General features: G+C 39.9%; 1 protein-coding gene across 1 annotated transcript in view; it reads right to left on the bottom strand.

Annotated features, from left to right (window-relative positions):
• Positions 1 to 17,810, bottom strand: part of ACAD11 (acyl-CoA dehydrogenase family member 11) — a 381,257-nt gene that overhangs the window by 333,388 nt on the left and 30,059 nt on the right. Inside the window, 3 exon segments of the mRNA XM_053714335.1 lie at positions 9,094 to 9,241; positions 9,724 to 9,792; positions 9,794 to 9,889. Of these exon segments, the coding sequence (XP_053570310.1) occupies positions 9,094 to 9,241; positions 9,724 to 9,792; positions 9,794 to 9,889 (313 nt within the window).

Genomic DNA, 17,810 nt, shown 5'->3' with positions numbered 1-17,810 from the left:
CCTAATCTGCCCCCCCAAACGTCGCCGCCACCTACCTACACTTATTAACCCCTAATCTGCTGACCGGACATCGCCGCCACTATAATAAATGTATTAACCCCTAAACCGCCGCACTCCCGCCTCGCAAACACTATAATAAATTGTATTAACCCCGTAATCTGCCCACCCTAACATCGCCGCCACCTACCTACAATTATTAACCCTTAATCTCCCGCCCCCAACGTTGCCGCTACTATAATAAAGTTATTAACCCCTAAACCTAAGTCTAAACCTAACCCTAACATCCCCCTAAGTTAAATATAATTTAAATAAAACTAAATAAATTTACTATCATTAAATAAATTATTCCTATTTAAAACTAAATACTTACCTATAAAATAAACCCTAATATAGCTACAATATAACTAATAGTTACATTGTAGCTATTTTAGGATTTATATTTATTTTACAGGCAACTTTGTATTTATTTTAACTAGGTACAATAGCTATTAAATAGTTAATAACTATTTAATAGCTACCTAGTTAAAATAATTACAAAATTACCTGTAAAATAAATCCTAACCTAATTTACAAATACACCTAACACTACACTAACATTAAACTAATTAAATAAATTACCTACAATTATCTAAACTAAAATACAATTAAATAAACTAAACTATAATACAAAAAAAACCACTAAATTACAGAAAATAAAAAATTACAAGAATTTTAAACTAATTACACCTAATCTAAGCCCCCTAATAAAAACAAAATTTAAGTAAGAACTTACCTGATAACTTCATTTCTTTCATATTAGCAAGAGTCCATGAGCTAGTGACGTATGGGATATACATTCCTACCAGGAGGGGCAAAGTTTCCCAAACCTCAAAATGCCTATAAATACACCCCTCACCACACCCACAAATCAGTTTAACAAATAGCCAAGAAGTGGGGTGATAAGAAAAAAGTGCGAAAGCATAAAAAATAAGGAATTGGAATAATTGTGCTTTATACAAAAAAATCATAACCACCACAAAAAGGGTGGGCCTCATGGACTCTTGCTAATATGAAAGAAATGAATTTATCAGGTAAGTTCTTACATAAATTATGTTTTCTTTCATGTAATTAGCAAGAGTCCATGAGCTAGTGACGTATGGATAATGAATACCCAAGATGTGGATCTTCCACGCAAGAGTCACTAGAGAGGGAGGGATAAAATAAAGACAGCCAATTCCTCTGAAAAAAAATGCACACCCCAAACAAAGTTTAAATCTTAAAATGAAAAAAAAATGAAATTATAAGCAGAAGAATCAAACTGAAACAGCTGCCTGAAGTACTTTTCTACCAAAGACTGCTTCAGAAGAAGAAAACACATCAAAATGGTAGAATTTAGTAAAAGTATGCAAAGAAGACCAAGTTGCTGCTTTGCAAATCTGATCAACCGAAGCTTCATTCCTAAATGCCCAGGAAGTAGAAACTGACCTAGTCGAATGAGCTGTAATCCTCTGAGGCGGAGTTCTACCCGACTCAACATAAGCATGATGAATCAAAGACTTTAACCAAGACGCCAAAGAAATGGCAGAGGCCTTCTGACCGTTCCTAGAACCAGAAAAGATAACAAATAGACTAGGAGTCTTTCTGAAATCTTTAGTAGCTTCAACATAATATTTCAAAGCTCTAACTACATCCAAAGAATGCAACGATCTTTCCTTAGAGTTCTTAGGATTAGGACACAATGAAGGAACCACAATTTCTCTACTAATGTTGTTAGAATTCACAACCTTAGGTAAAAATTTAAATGAAGTTCGCAAAAACCGCCTTATCCTGATGAAAAATCAGAAAAGGAGACTCACAAGAAAGAGCAGATAATTCAGAAACTCTTCTAGCAGAAGAGATGGCCAAAAGAAACAAAACTTTCCAAGAAAGTAATTTAATATCCAGCGAATGCATAGGTTCAAACGGAGGAGCTTGAAGAGCCCCCAGAACCAAATTCAAACTCCAAGGAGGAGAAATTGACTTAATGACAGGTTTTATACGAACCAAAGCCTGTACAAAACAATGAATATCAGGAAGATTAGCAATCTTTCTGTGAAAAAGAACAGAAAGAGCAGAGATTTGTCCTTTCAAGGAACTTGCAGACAAACCTTTATCCAAACCATCCTGAAGAAACTGTAAAATTCTAGGGAATTCTAAAAGAATGCCAAGAAAAATGATGAGAAGAACACCAAGAAATTTAAGTCTTCCAGACTCGATAATATATCTTCCTAGACACAGATTTACGAGCCTGTAACATAGTATTAATTACGGAGTCAGAGAAACCTCTATGACTGAGAATCAAGCGTTCAATCTCCATACCTTCAAATTTAAGGATTTGAGATCCTGATGGAAAAAAGGACCTTGCGATAGGTCTGGTCTTAACGGAAGAGTCCACGGTTGGCAAGTAGCCATCCGAACAAGATCCGCATACCAAAACCTGTGAGGCCATGCTCGAGCCACCAGCAGAACAAACGAACGCTCCTTTAGAATCTTGGAAATCACTCTTGGAAGAAGAACTAGAGGCGGAAAGATATAGTCAGGATGATACTTCCAAGGAAGTGACAATGCACCCACTGCTTCCGCCTGACGATCCCTGGATCTGGACAGATACCTGGGAAGCTTCTTGTTTAGATGAGAAGCCATTAGATCTATTTCTGGAAGTCCCCAGATTTGAACAATCTGAAGAAATACCTCTGGGTGAAGAGACCATTCGCCCGGATGTAATGTTTGGCGACTGAGATAATCCGCTTCCCAATTGTCTATACCTGGGATGTGAACCGCAGAAATTAGACAGGAGCTGGATTCCGCCCATACAAGTATTCAAGATACTTCTTTCATAGCCAGAGGACTGTGAGTCCCTCCTTGATGATTGACATATGCCACGGTTGTGACATTGTCCATCTGAAAACAAATGAACGATTCTCTCTTTAGAAGAGGCCACGACTGAAGAGCTCTGAAAATCGCACGGAGTTCCAAAATGTTGATTGGTAATCTCGCCTCCTGAGATTCCCAAACCCCCTGCGCTGACAGAGACCCCCATACCGCTCCCCAACCTGTCAGACTTGCATCTATTGAGATCACAGTCCAGGTTGGAAGAACAAAAGAAGCCCCCTGAACTAAACGATGGTGGTCTGTCCACCACGTCAGAGAGTGTTGTACATTCGGTTTTAAAGATATTAATTGTGATATCTTTGTATAATCCCTGCACCACTGGTTCAGCATACAGAGCTGAAGAGGTCGCATGTGAAAACGAGCAGAGGGGATCGCTTCCGATGCAGCAGTCATAAGACCTAGAATTTCCATGCATAAGGCTACCGAAGGGAATGATTGAGAATGAAGGTTTCGACAAGCTGAAACCAATTTCAGACGTCTCTTGTCCGTTAACGACAGAGTCATGGACACTGAATCTATCTGGAAACCTAAAAAGGTTACTCTTGTCTGAGGAATCAACGAACTCTTTGGTAAATTGATCCTCCAACCATGTTCTCGAATTCGTATGAGATTCTGCTAAATGTGAAGACTGAGCAAGTACCAAGATATCGTCCAAATAAGGAAATACCACAATACCCTGTTCTCTGATTACAGATAGTAGGGCACCGAGAACCTTTGTAAAAATCCTTGGAGCTGTTGCTAGGCCAAACGGCAGAGCCACAAACTGGTAATGCTTGTCTAGAAAAGAGAATCTCAGAAACTGATAGTGATCTGGATGAATCGGAATATGCAGATATGCATCTTGAAAATCTATTGTGGACATATAATGCCCTGAACAAAAGGCAGAATAGTCCTTATAGTTACCATTTTGAATGTTGGTATTCTTACATAACGATTCAATATTTTTAAATCCAGAACTGGTCTGAAGGAATCCTCCTTCTTTGGTACAATGAATAGATTTGAGTAAAACCCCAGACCCTGTTCCAGAACTGGAACTGGTACAATTACTCCAGCCAACTCTAGATCTGAAACACATTTCAGAAACGCTTGAGCCTTCACTGGATTTATTGGAACACGAGAAAGAAAAAATCTTCTTGCAGGAGGCCTTATCTTGAAGCCTATTCTGTACCCCTGTGAAACAATGTTCTGAATCCAAAGACTGTGAATCGAATTGATCCAAATTTCTTTGAAAAATCGTAATCTGCCCCCTACCAGCTGAGCTGGAATGAGGGCCGCACCTTCATGTGGACTTGGGAGCTGGCTTTGGCTTTCTAAAAGGCTTGGATTTATTCCAGACTGGAGATGGTTTCCAAACTGATACCGTTCCTGTAGGGGAAGGATCAGGTTTTTGTTCCTTATTGTGACGAAAGGAACGAAAACGATTAGCAGCCCTATATTTACCTTTAGATTTTTTATCCTGTGGTAAAAAAGTTCCTTTCCCCCCAGTAACAGTTGAAATAATAGAATCCAACTGTGAACCAAACAATTTATTCCCTTGGAAAGAAAGGGAAAGCAAAGTTGACTTAGAAGACATATCAGCATTCCAAGTTTTAAGCCATAAAGCTCTTCTAGCTAAAATAGGCTAAAGGACATATACCTGACATCAACCCTAATGATATCAAAGATGGCATCACAAATAAAGTTATTAGCATGTTGAAGAAGATTAACAATGCTATGAGTATTATGATCTGTTACTTGTTGAGCTAAAGCCTCCAACCAGAAAGTTGAAGCTGCAGCAACATCTGCCAAAGATATAGCAGGCCTAAGAAGATTACCTGAACATAAGTAAGCTTTTCTTAGAAAGGATTCAATTTTCCTATCTAAAGGATCCTTAAAGGAAGTACTATCTGCCGTAGGTATAGTAGTACGTTTAGCAAGAGTAGAGATAGCCCCCATCAACTTTAGGGATTTTTGTCCCAAAACTCTAATCTGTCAGATGGCACAGGATACAACTTCTTAAACCTTTTAGAAGGAGTAAAAGAATTACCCAGATTATTCCATTCCCTGGAAATCACTTCAGAAATAGCATCAGGGACGGGAAAAACTTCCGGAATAACTACAGGAGGTTTAAAAACCTATTTAAACGTTAGATTTAGTATCAAGAGGACCAGATTCCTCTATTTCTAAAGAAATTAAGACTTCTTTAAGTAAAGAACGAATAAATTCCATTTGAAATAAATATGAAGATTTATCAGTATCAATCTCTGAAACAGAATCCTTTGAACCAGAAAAATGAATTATGCAGAAACAGAATCAGAATGATGATGTTTCATTTTAAAAATTAATCTGGAAAATGAGAAGTTTTAAAGACTTTTTACGTTTACTGGAAGGAGGAATAACAGACATAGCCTTCCTAATAGATTTAGAAACAAAATCTCTTATGTTAACAGGAACACCCTGAGTATTAGATGTTGATGGAACAGCAACAGGGTAATGGGAACATTACTAAAGGAAATATTATCTGCATTAGAAAGTTTGTCATGACATTCATCACAAACAACAGCCGGAGGAACAGATACCACAAGTTTACAACAAATACACTTAACTTTGGTAGATCCAGCATCAGGCAAGCGATTTTTCCAGAAGTAGCTTCTGATTCAGGGTCAATCTGAGACATCTTGCAATATGTAATAGAAAAAACAACATATAAAGCAAAATTGATCAAATTCCTTAAATGACAGTTTCAGGAATGGGTAAAAATGCCAATGAACAAGCTTCTAGCAACCAGAAGCAAATAAACAATGAGACTTAAATAATGTGGAGAAAATAATGACGCTCATATTTTTTAGCGCCAAAAAAGACGCCCACATTATTTGGCGCCTAAATGCTTTTGGCGCCAAAAATGATGCCACATCCGGTGACGCCGACATTTTTGGGGCAAAAACGTCAAAAAAATGACGCAACTTCCGTTGACAAGTATGATGCCAGAAATGACAAAGAAAATGTTTGCGCCAAAAAAGTCTGCGCCAAGAATGACGCAATAAAATGAAGCATTTTCAGCCCCCGCGAGCCCACAGGAAAAAAAAAGTCAAATTTTTAAGGTAAGAAAAATTGATTATTCATATGCATTATCCCAAATAATGAAACTGACTGTCTGAAATAAGGAATATCGAACATCCTGAATCAAGGCAAATAAATGTTTAAAACACATATATTTAGAACTTTTATATAAAAGTGCCCAACCATAGCTTAGAGTGTCACAAAAATAAGACTTACTTACCCCAGGACACTCATCTACATGTAGTAGAAAGCCAAACCAGTACTGAAACGAGAATCAGTAGAGGTAATGGGTATATATAAGAGTATATCGTCGATCTGAAAAGGGAGGTAAGGAGATGAATCTCTACGACCGATAACAGAGAACCTATGAAATAGACCCCGTAGAAAGAGATCAATGAATTCAAATAGGCAATACTCTCTTCACATCCCCTCTGACATTCACTGCACACTGAGAGGAAAACCGGGCTCCAGCCTGCTGCGAAGCGCATATCAACGAAGAATCTAGCACAAACTTACTTCACCACCACCACGGGAGGCAAAGTTTTGTAAAACTGATTTGTGGGTGTGGTGAGGGGTGTATTTTAGGCATTTTGAGGTTTGAGAAACTTTGCCCTCCTGGTAGGAATGTATATCCCATACGTTACTAGCTCATGGACTCTTGCTAATTACATGAAAGAAATAAAAAAGCCCCCTAAAATAATAAAATGCCCTACCCTATCCTAAATTACAAAGTAATCAGCTCTTTTACCAGCCCTTAAAAGTGCTTTTTGCGGGGCATTGCCTCAAAGTAATCAGCTCTTTTACCTGTAAATAAAAATACAATACCCCCCAACATACATTGCAACCCACCACCCACATACCCCTACTCTAAAACCCACCCAAACCCCCCTTAAAAAAAACCTAACACTAACCCCCTGAAGATCTCCCTACCTTGAGTCGTCTTCACCTCAGGCCGAGCCGAATTCTTCATCCAAGCGGGGCAGAAGAGGTCCTCGGCTGAGTGAAGACGACTCAAGGTAGGGAGATCTTCAGGGGTTAGTGTTAGGTTTTTTTAAGGGGGTGTGGGTGGGTGTTAGAGTAGGGGTATGTGGGTGGTGGGTTGTAATGTTGTGGGGGGGGGTATTGTATTTTTATTTACAGGTAAAAGAGCTGATTACTTTGGGGGTCATGCCCCGCAAAAAGCCATTTTAAGGGCTGGTAAAAGAGCTGATTACTTTGTAATTTAGGATAGGGGTAGGGCATTTTATTATTTTGGGGGGCTTTTTTATTTTATTAGGGGGCTTAGATTGGGTGTAATTAGTTTAAAATTCTTGTAATTTTTTATTATTTTCTTTAATTTAGTGTTTTGTTTTTTTGGTATTATAGTTTAGTTTATTAATTGTATTTTAGTTTAGATAATTGTAGGTAATTTATTAATTAGTTTAATGATAGTGTAGTGTTAGGTGTATTTGTAACTTAGGTTAGGATTTATTTTACAGGTAATTTTGAGATTATTTTAACTAGGTAGCTATTAAATAGTTATTAACTATTTAATAGCTATTGTACCTAGGTTAAAAATAAATACAAAGTTGCCTGTAAAATAAATATAAATCCTAAAATAGCTACAATGTAACTATTAGTTTATATTGTAGCTATATTAGGGTTTATTTTATAGTTAAGTATTTAGTTTTAAATAGGAATAATTTATTTAATGATAGTAAATTTATTTCGTTTTATTTAAATTATATTTAATTTAGGGGGGTGTTAGGGTTAGGGATAGGGTTAATAACTTTATTATAGTAGCGGGCTACGTTGGGGGCAGGAGATTAGGGGCTAATAATTGTAGGTAGGTGGCGGCGATGTTAGGGGAGGGCAGATTAGGACTTAATAAAATTTATTATAGTGTTTGCGAGGCGGGAGTGTGGCTATTTAAAGGTTAATACATTTATTATAGTGGCGGCAATGTCCGGTTGCAGATTAGGGGTTAATAAGTGTAAGTAGGTGGTGGCGACGTTGGGGGGGGGGCAGATTAGGGGGTAATAAATATAATATAGGTGTCGGCGATGTTAGGGACAGCAGATTAGGGGTTTATAAGCTATAATGTAGGTAGCGGGCGGTGTACGGAGCGGCAGGATTAGGGTTAATAATATAATGTAGGTGTCAGTGATAGCGGGGGCGGCAGATTAGAGGTTAATAAGTGTAAGGATAAGGGTGTTTAGACTCGGAGTTCATGTTAGGGTGTTAGGAATAGACTTAGAGAGTGTTTTCCCCATAAGAAACAATGGGGGCTGCGTTAGGAACTGAACGCTGCTTTTTTTGCAGGTGTTAGGTTTTTTTGCAGCCAGCTCAGCCCCATTGTTTCCTATGGGGATATCGTGCACAAGCACGTTTTTCCAGCTTACCGCTACCGTAAGCAATGCTGGGTATTGAGGGTTGAAGTGGAGCTAAATTATGCTCAACGCTCCCTTTTCTGAGGCCAACGCAGCCATTCAGACAACTCGTAATACCAGCGTTGTCTTAAGGGTGCGCTGGAAAAAAAAGGCTCATTAGCACCGCAGGTCTTTACTGACAAAACTCTAAATCTAGGCTATTGTTTTTTATACTATAGTCACATCCTGAAAAAAGTGTCCCCCATATCAATATGGATTTTTCTTAAACATATTGTATCAAAACCCCATACAGCCCGCTGTTGAGGACACACTTTCAAGATGGGACTATGTATCATATAGTAGCAAAAACAATGAGTGTGGAACTTTCCTCCCAAATCTAACTGAGCATGCGCGCATGTCCGTGGCTGCATGAAAGCACTGGATCAATTTCCTTGTCAAGATTTGTTACGCGCTTTGTGTGCATGCTGCTCATTACATAATCGCATTCCACACATTTATTTTAACATATGTTAAATGTGATTACGTAATTCTGAGCATGTGCATGTGAAGGTAGCAAATCTCGACAAGGTAGCAAAAAAACGACAGAATACCGGCTGCTAAGAACCAGGAGGCCTATCAAGCCTGCCCATATTTCCTTCTGAATAGTAAGCGTAATTCTTTGTCAGGCTAGGCCTTGTGCATATTCCAGGACATTCTTGTGCTTGTTCTTGCCGCTGCAACTGGAAGTCTAATCCATGAACCAATCACCCTGATTCAGCGTGCAGGAAATGCTTACCTTCTATGTCATTAAATATTTTGTCGCTGGGTTGACCAAAGAATCGGACTTTAGTAGGCCAAAAATATAATGAAGTGAAGTAAGCCAGGTCGGACATCGGATGGCCAATAGTGGAAAGCTCCCAGTCTAGAACAGCTATAACACGAGTCTTAATCAAGAAAAAAAGAACATTTAAGCACATTAGCTATACAAAACAAAAACAAAAAGGTATGAATAAAATATCAAAGTTTAACATCAAAGAACAAAAATGCTTTGTTTTTTTACGGTTTATTTAATGCCTACATTTGGGTTATATGCATTGTTTCATATATTCACCCACATGCAATGCATAACTGCTCCTTAGGAGGACACAGACAGTAAGCAATCAGTGGTGGCATACTTAAGTATCCACCATTCAATGACTGTGTTCACCTCAGGAATGGGTATGGTGGTTCATAATTTTAAATACGTGTTTAACCCCCTTTTGCACATTTATTTTTACACTAAAACTAGTTTTACAGTAAAACTTTTAAAAATATTTATGCTTCACTGTAGTAGTAACATTAAATTTTAGTTACTATTTCTAGTTCAATCAAAGATATCAAAAGATCAATTAAATCATGTTCAGCAAATAGAAATGATGGTTTATACCTCTGTTGGGTGGAAGATGATATTATCAATCCGAAAATCTCCATGTATTAACGTCTCTTCATTATCATTGGCTTGGCAGATGGTTTATCAGCCAGTCAGCAAGCTGGGTCATTGCTGGAATATCTGTATGTGCTGCTCTTTCATACTGTTTTTTCCAAGTAGTCACCTTAACAGCAAAAAACAAAATTTATGCTTACCTGATAAATTCCTTTCTCCTGTAGTGTAGTCAGTCCACGGGTCATCCATTACTTATGGGATTATAACTCCTCCCTAACAGGAAGTGCAAGAGGATCACCAAGCAGAGCTGCTATATAGCTCCTCCCCTCTACGTCACACCCAGTCATTCGACCGAAACCAAACGAGAAAGGAGAAACTATAGGGTGCAGTGGTGACTGGAGTTAATTTAAAATTTAGACCTGCCATAAAAAACAGGGCGGGCCGTGGACTGACTACACTACAGGAGAAAGGAATTTATAAGGTAAGCATCAATTTTATTTTCTCCTGTTAAGTGTAGTCAGTCCACGGGTCATCCATTACTTATGGGATACCAATACCAAAGCTAAAAGTACACGGATGACGGGAGGGACAGGCAGGATCTTTACACGGAAGGAACCACTGCCTGAAGAACCTTTCTCCCAAAAACAGCCTCAGAAGAAGCAAAAGTGTCAAATTTGTAAAATTTGGAAAAAGTGTGAAGTGAAGACCAAGTTGCAGCCTTGCAAATCTGTTCAACAGAGGCCTCATTCTTAAAGGCCCAAGTGGAAGCCACAGCTCTCGTAGAATGAGCTGTAATTCTTTCAGGAGGCTGCTGTCCAGCAGTCTCATAGGCTAAACGTATTATGCTACGAAGCCAGAAAGAGAGAGAGGTAGCAGAAGCTTTTTGACCTCTCCTATGTCCAGAATAAACGACAAACAGGGAAGAAGTTTGGCGAAAATCCTTAGTTGCCTGTAAATAAAATTTCAAGGCACGGACTACGTCCAGATTGTGTAGAAGGTCGTTCCTTCTTTGAAGAAGGGTTAGGGGCACAATGATGGAACAACAATCTCTTGATTGATATTCCTGTTAGTGACTACCTTAGGTAAGAACCCAGGTTTTAGTACGCAGAACTACCTTGTCTGAATGAAAAATCAGATAAGGAGAATCACAATGTAAGGCCGATAACTCAGAGACTCTTCGAGCCGAGGAAATAGCCATTAAAAACAGAACTTTCCAAGATAACAGCTTGATATCAATGGAATGAAGGGGTTCAAAACGGAACACCCTGTAAAACGTTAAGAACTAAGTTTAAGCTCCACGGCGGAGCAACAGTCTTAAACACAGGCTTAATCCTGGCCAAAGCCTGACAAAAAGCCTGGAACGTCTGGAACTTCTGACAGACGTTTGTGTAAAAGGATGGACAGAGCTGAGATCTGTCCCTTTTAAAGAACTAGCAGATAAACCCTTTTCTAAAACCTTCTTGTAGAAAAGACAATATCCTAGGAATCCTAACCTTACTCCATGAGTAACTCTTGGATTCGCACCAATGTAAGTATTTACGCCATATTTTATGGTAAATTTTCCTGGTAACAGGTTTCCTAGCCTGTATTAAGGTATCAATTACTGACTCTGAAAATCCACGCTTTGATAAAATCAAGCGTTCAAATCTCCATGCAGTCAGCCTCAGAGAAATTAGATTTTGATGTTTGAAAGGTCCTGTCTCAGAGGCAGAGACCAAGGTAGACAGGATGACATGTCCACTAGATCTGCATACCAGGTCCTGCGTGGCCACGCAGGCGCTATAGAATCACCGATGCTCTCTCCTGTTTGATCCTGGCAATCAATCGAGGAAGCATCGGGAAGGGTGGAAACACATAAGCCATCTTGAAGGCCCAAGGTGCTGTCAGAGCATCTATCAGAACCGCTCCCGGGTCCCTGACCTGGGACCGTAACAAGGGAAGCTTGGCGTTTCTGGCGAGACGCCATGAGATCCAGATCTGGGTTTGCCCCAAACGCCGAAGTATTTGGGCAACAGACCTCCGGATGAAGTTCCCACTCCCCCGGATGAAAAGTCTGGCGACTTAGAAAATCCGCCTCCCAGTTCTCCACGCCTGGGATGGGATCGCCGATAGGTGGCAAAGTGAGACTCTGCCCAGTGAATTATCTGTTGAGACTTCCATCATCGCTAGGGAACCTTGTCCCTCCGTTGATGGTTGATGTACAGCCACAGACGTGATGTTGTCCGACTGAAACCTGATGAACCTCAGAGTTGCTCAGCTGAGGCCAAGCTAGAAGGGCATTGAAAACTGCTCTTAAATTCCAGAATGTTTATGGGAAGGAGACTCTCCTCCTGAGTCCATGATCCCTGAGTCTTCAGGGAATTCCAGACAGCGCCCCAACCTAGGCAGGCTGGCGTCTGTTGTTACAATCGTCCAATCTGGTCTGCTGAAGGGGCATCCCCTTGGACAGATGTGGGCCGAGAGAGCCACCATAGAAGAGAATTTCTGGTCTCTTGATCCAGATTCAGCATAGGGGACAAATCTGAGTAATCCCCATTCCACTGACTTAGCATGCACAATTGCAGTGGTCTGAGATGCAGGCGTGCAAAAGGAACTATGTCCATTGCCGCTACCATTTAAGCCGATTACCTCCATGCATTGAGCCACTGACGGGTGTGGAATGGAATGAAGGACACGGCAAGCATTTAGGAGTTTTGTTAACCCTGTCTTCTGTCAGGTAAATTTCCATTTCTACCGAATCTATAAGAGTCCCTAAGAAGGGAACTCTTGTGAGTGGCAATAGAGAACTCTTTTCTTCGTCACCTTCCACCCATGTGACCTTAGAAATGCCAGGTACTAACTCTGAATGAGACTTGGCAGCTTGGAAACTTGACGCTTGTATCAGAATGTCGTCTAGGTACGGAGCTACCGATATTCCTCGCGGTCTTAGTACCGCCGAGAAGAGAACCCAGAATCTTTGTGACGATTCTTGGAGCAGTAGCTAACCCGAAGGGAAGAGCTACAAACTGGGTAATGCCTGTCTAGGAAGGCAAACCTTAGGTACGCGTGGTAAGATCTTTGTGAATCGGTATGTGAAGGTAGGCATCCTTTAAATTCACTGTGGTCATGTACTGACCCTTTTGGATCATGGGTAAGATTGTCCGAATAGTTTCCATTTTGAACGATGAACTCTTAGGAATTTGTTTAGGATCTTTAAATCCAAGATTGGTCTGAAGGTTCCTTCTTTCTTGGGAACCACAAACATATTTGAGTAAAATCCTTGTCCGTGTTCCGACCGCGGAACCTGGGTGGATCACTCCCATTAGTAAAAGATCTTGTACACAGCGTAGAAACGCCTCTTTCTTATCTGGTTTGTGACAACCTTGAAAGATGAAATCTCCCTTTTGGAGGAGAAGGCTTTGAAGTCCAGAAGATATCCCTGAGATATGATCTCTAACGCCCAGGGATCCTGGACATCTCTTGCCCAAGCCTGGGCGAAGAGAGAAAGTCTGCCCCCCACTAGATCCGTTTCCGGATTGGGGCCCTCACTTCATGCTGTCTTAGGGGCAGCAGCAGGTTTTCTGGCCTGCTTGCCCTTGTTCCAGGTTTGGTTAGGCTTCTAGCCCTGTCTGTAGCGAGCAACAGTGTCCTTCCTGTTTTGGAGCGGAGAAGTTGATGCTGCTCCTGCCTTGAAGTTACGAAAGGCAACGAAAATTAGACTGTCTAGCCCTTGGTTTGGCTCTGTCTTGAGGCAGGGCATGGCCCTTACCTCCAGTAATGTCAGCGATAATTTCTTTCAAACCGGGCCCGAATAATGTCTGCCCCTTGAAAGGTATGTTAAGCAATTTAGATTTAGAAGTCACATCAGCTGACCAGGATTTAAGCCACAGCGCTCTGCGCGCCTGAATGGCGAATCCGGAGTTCTTAGCCGTAAGCTTAGTTAAATGTACTACGGCATCAGAAATAAATGATTAGCTAGCTTTAAGGACTCTAAGCTTGTCTGTAATCTCATCCAACGTACTGAGCTAATGGTCTCTTCCAGAGACTCAAACCAGAATTGCCGCCGCAGCCGTGACAGGCGCAATGCATGCAAGGGGTTGTAATATAAAACCTTGTTGAACAAACATTTTCTTAAGGTAACCCTCTAACTTTTTATCCATTGGATCTGAAAAAGCACAGCTATCCTCCACCGGGATAGTGGTACGCTTAGGCTAAAGTAGAAACTGCTCCCTCCACCTTAGGGACCGTCTGCCATAAGTCCCGTGTGGTGGCGTCTATTGGAAACATTTTTCTAATATAGGAGGGGGTGAGAAAGGCACACCGGGTCTATCCCACTCCTTGTTAACAATTTCTGTAAGCCTTTTAGGTATAGGAAAAACGTCAGTACAACGTCGGTACCCCAGCAAAATATTTATCCAGCCTACATATCTTCTCTGGGATTGCAACCGTGTTACAATCATTCAAAGCCGCTAATACCTCCCCTAGTAACACACGGAGGTTCTCAAGCTTAAATTTAAAATTTTGAAATGTCTGAATCCAGTTTATTTGGATCAGATCCGTCACCCACAGAATGAAGCTCTCCGTCTTCATGTTCTGCAAATTGTGACGCAGTATCAGACATGGCCCTAGTATTATCAGCGCACTCTGTTCTCACCCCAGGGTGGTCGCGTTTACCCATAAGTTCTGGCAATTTAGATAAAACTTCAGTCAGTAACATTAGCCATGTCTTGCAAAGTGATTTGTAAGGGCCGCCCTGATGTACTTGGCGCCACAATATCACGCACACTCCTGAGCGGGAGATGCAGGTACGGACACGTGAGGAGAGTTATTCGCATAACTTTCCCCCTCGTTGTCTGGTGAAATTTTCTTGACATGTACAGATTGGCTTTTACTTAAAGTAGCATCAATGCAATTAGTACACAAATTTCTATTGGGCTCCACATTGGCCTTTGAACATATTGCACAAAGAGATTCTCTGTGTCAGACATGTTTAAACCAAACTAGCAATTAGACTAGCAAGCTTGGAAAATACTTTTCAAATAAATTTACAAAGCAATATAAAAAACGTTACTGTGCCTTTAAGAAGCACACAAAACTATCACAGTTGAAATAACAATGAACCGGATTAGTTATAGTAAACAAATTTTCACATTAAATGCATAAAATTTAGCAAAGGATTGCACCCACTAGCAATGGATGATTAACCCCTTAATACCAAAAAAAAAAAAAGGATAACAATAAAAATATATACGTTTTTATCACAGTCAAAGCACAGGTCTCACAGGTCTGCTGTGAGTGATTACCTCCCTCAAAACTAGTTTTGGAGACCCCCTGAGCTCTGTAGAGACGTCCTGGATCATGCAGGGAGAACAAGGAAGACTTGTGACTGAATTTCTACTGCGCAGTAAAGCGCCAAAATAGGCCCCTCCCACTCATAATACAACAGTGGGGAAGCTCAGTAAACTGATTTTATTCAAAACAAACGACAGCCATGTGGAAAAATAATGCCCATAAAAAGTTTTCACCAAGTACCTCAGAGAAAAAACGATTCACATGCCAGTAAACGTTTTAAATATAAATATATGAAATATTATTAAAAAGCCTGCTGCTAGTCGCTTTCACTGCAGAAAAGGCTATGAGTTATATGTATACAGTATTTTCTTAGTGAAGTGCCAATCCCCCAGAAATACTTCAGTGCAAACATACATACATATCAGCCTGATACCAGTTGCTACTACTGCATTTAAGGCTGTACTTACATTACATCGGTATTAGCAGTATTTTCTCAGTCAATTCCCATTCCTTAGAAAATAATATACTGCAACATACCTCCTTGCAGGCGAACCCTGCCCGCTGTCCCCTGTTCTGAAATTACCTCGCTCCTCAGAATGGCTGAGAACAGCAAATGGATCTTAGTTACGTCCGCTAAGATCATACACAACTCAGGTAGATTCTTCTTCTAATGCTGCCTGAGAAAAAACACACACTCCGGTGCTGTTTAAAATAACAAACTTTTGATTGAAGAAATAAAAAACTAAGTTTTAACCAACCACAGTCCTCTCACACGTCCTATCTATTAGTTAGGTGCAAGAGAATGACTGGGTGTGACGTAGAGGGGGAGGAGCTATATAGCAGCTCTGCTTGGGTGATCCTCTTGCACTTCCTGTTAGGGAGGAGTTATAATCCCATAAGTAATGGATGACCCGTGACTGACTACACTTAACAGGAGAAATGATAATATGTTCAAGCCTTCACTCTTGTATAAATTCTATTGTTCATTGTTCCTGCCCGTTCAATAAAGTTATGTCAGCCTGTGTGCACTCTGTCCCTAGGGACTAGTTCTGTGCAAATATGCAGTTCATTTTTAAAGGTGCACAAGAGTCAAAATTAAACTTGTATGCTTCAGAAGATCAGTGGTTCTAAAGTGGGCACTACTTCCCCCTGGGAGGGCAGGGGGGGTACTGAGGGGGGGCATTTATAGGCATGAGAGATGGAAGTAAAGGATGGAATTACCATAGGGGGGCACAAGTAGGTAAGTAGTGAAGAGGAGGTTAGTGTGTCCCGTCAAGCTAAATAATCATAATTAGTTGAGATTTAGTCTAGATGTCTAAAGGGAAATAATTTTCTTGCTTTTTATTTTACGTTTTTAGCCACTCGCTGCTTTAAAGGGACAGTCTACACCAGAATTGCTATTGTTTTAAAAGATAGATAATCCCTTGTTTACCCATTCCCTAGTTTTGCATAACCAACACAGTTATATTTATATATTTTTTACCTCTGTGATTATCTTGTATCTAAGCCTCTGCAGACTGCCCCTTTATTTGTTCTTTTGACAGACTTGCAGTTTTAGCCAATCAGTGATGGCTCCCAGGTAACTTCACATGCACGAGCACAGTGTTATCTAAATGAAAAACATGAACTAACACCCTCTAGTGGTGAAAAACCTGTTAAAATGCATTCTTAAGAGCGGCCTTCAAGTTCAAGGTCTAAAAAAATTAGCATATGAACCTCCTAAGTTAAGCTTTCCACTAAGAATACCAAGAGAACAAAGAAAAATTGGTGATAAAAGTAAATTGTTTAAAATTACATGCCCTATCTGAATCATGAAAGTTTGTTTTGGACTAGACTGTCCCTTTAAGGCTTTTTCTTTTATGATAATTTAGGTTATCCTCAAATTATACCTTTTCTGACAGTGACAGATCTCATCCACTTGTAGGGAAGGCCTTGCATTGTTTGTTTTATCAGTGCTTTATATTAGCACTTTTTGTTAGCATTAACTGTACAGTTAGAAATTACTGTGTAGTAGCAGGAAACATAGCATAGCTGTCTTGCCAGTCTGAATAGCTTTGCACACAATCTGACGAATGTTCTAGTCTTCTGTCACCAGAAATAAACTGTGCAGTGTGTGCTACACAACACTTGGGTAAGTATATTACATTTTTGCATAAAGTGTATTGATACAGCTGTTACAACTATGCTCCAAGCAAAGAAAATAACTCCAGTTTTCTAAACCTGGTGATTTAAGATCCCTACTAAATGACATAAAACCAAAGAGAAACTAATATCACTTCATCAAGACCGTCCATCACAGCAACACATTTTTGAATAGTGAATAAATCACTAAGGGCTAGATTACGAGTGATGTATTAAATGTTGGGCACGAGCGGTAAGGGGGTTATTGCAGCTCTTTGTGGGCTTCGGAAGTAGCATGCATATTACAGTTGAGCGCAATTGACTTTAACGCATGTCAGAATAGCACAACTTCAGAGCTCTGGTTTATTGTTACACTCAACTATGGAGTTGCACAAAAAAAAAACATCAAAATTATATTTTAAATGTACAGTTACACTCATAATAACACTATTCTAATAAAACATATTAAAAAATTGCAATAAAAAAAAAGTATAAGGGCTCAGGTGTATATCTGTATATATCTAAATATAATTTATAGGGACAGATATGAATGGGCTTTTGCACTGATGATACTAATCACTTTGAAGAATATTGCAGGTCAGGTGTATTTCAGCATACATAACTATTATGGAGGGCGACAGTAGAAAAAGCGTAATTTTACAGCAAAAACAGACAATATAAATGTATATTGCATTTAT

Source organism: Bombina bombina, chromosome 5 (assembly GCF_027579735.1).
Source record: "Bombina bombina isolate aBomBom1 chromosome 5, aBomBom1.pri, whole genome shotgun sequence".
Lineage (NCBI taxonomy): Eukaryota > Metazoa > Chordata > Amphibia > Anura > Bombinatoridae > Bombina > Bombina bombina.
The sequence above is the reverse complement of the archived record's forward strand: the minus strand, read 5'-3'. Positions and strand labels throughout refer to the sequence as shown.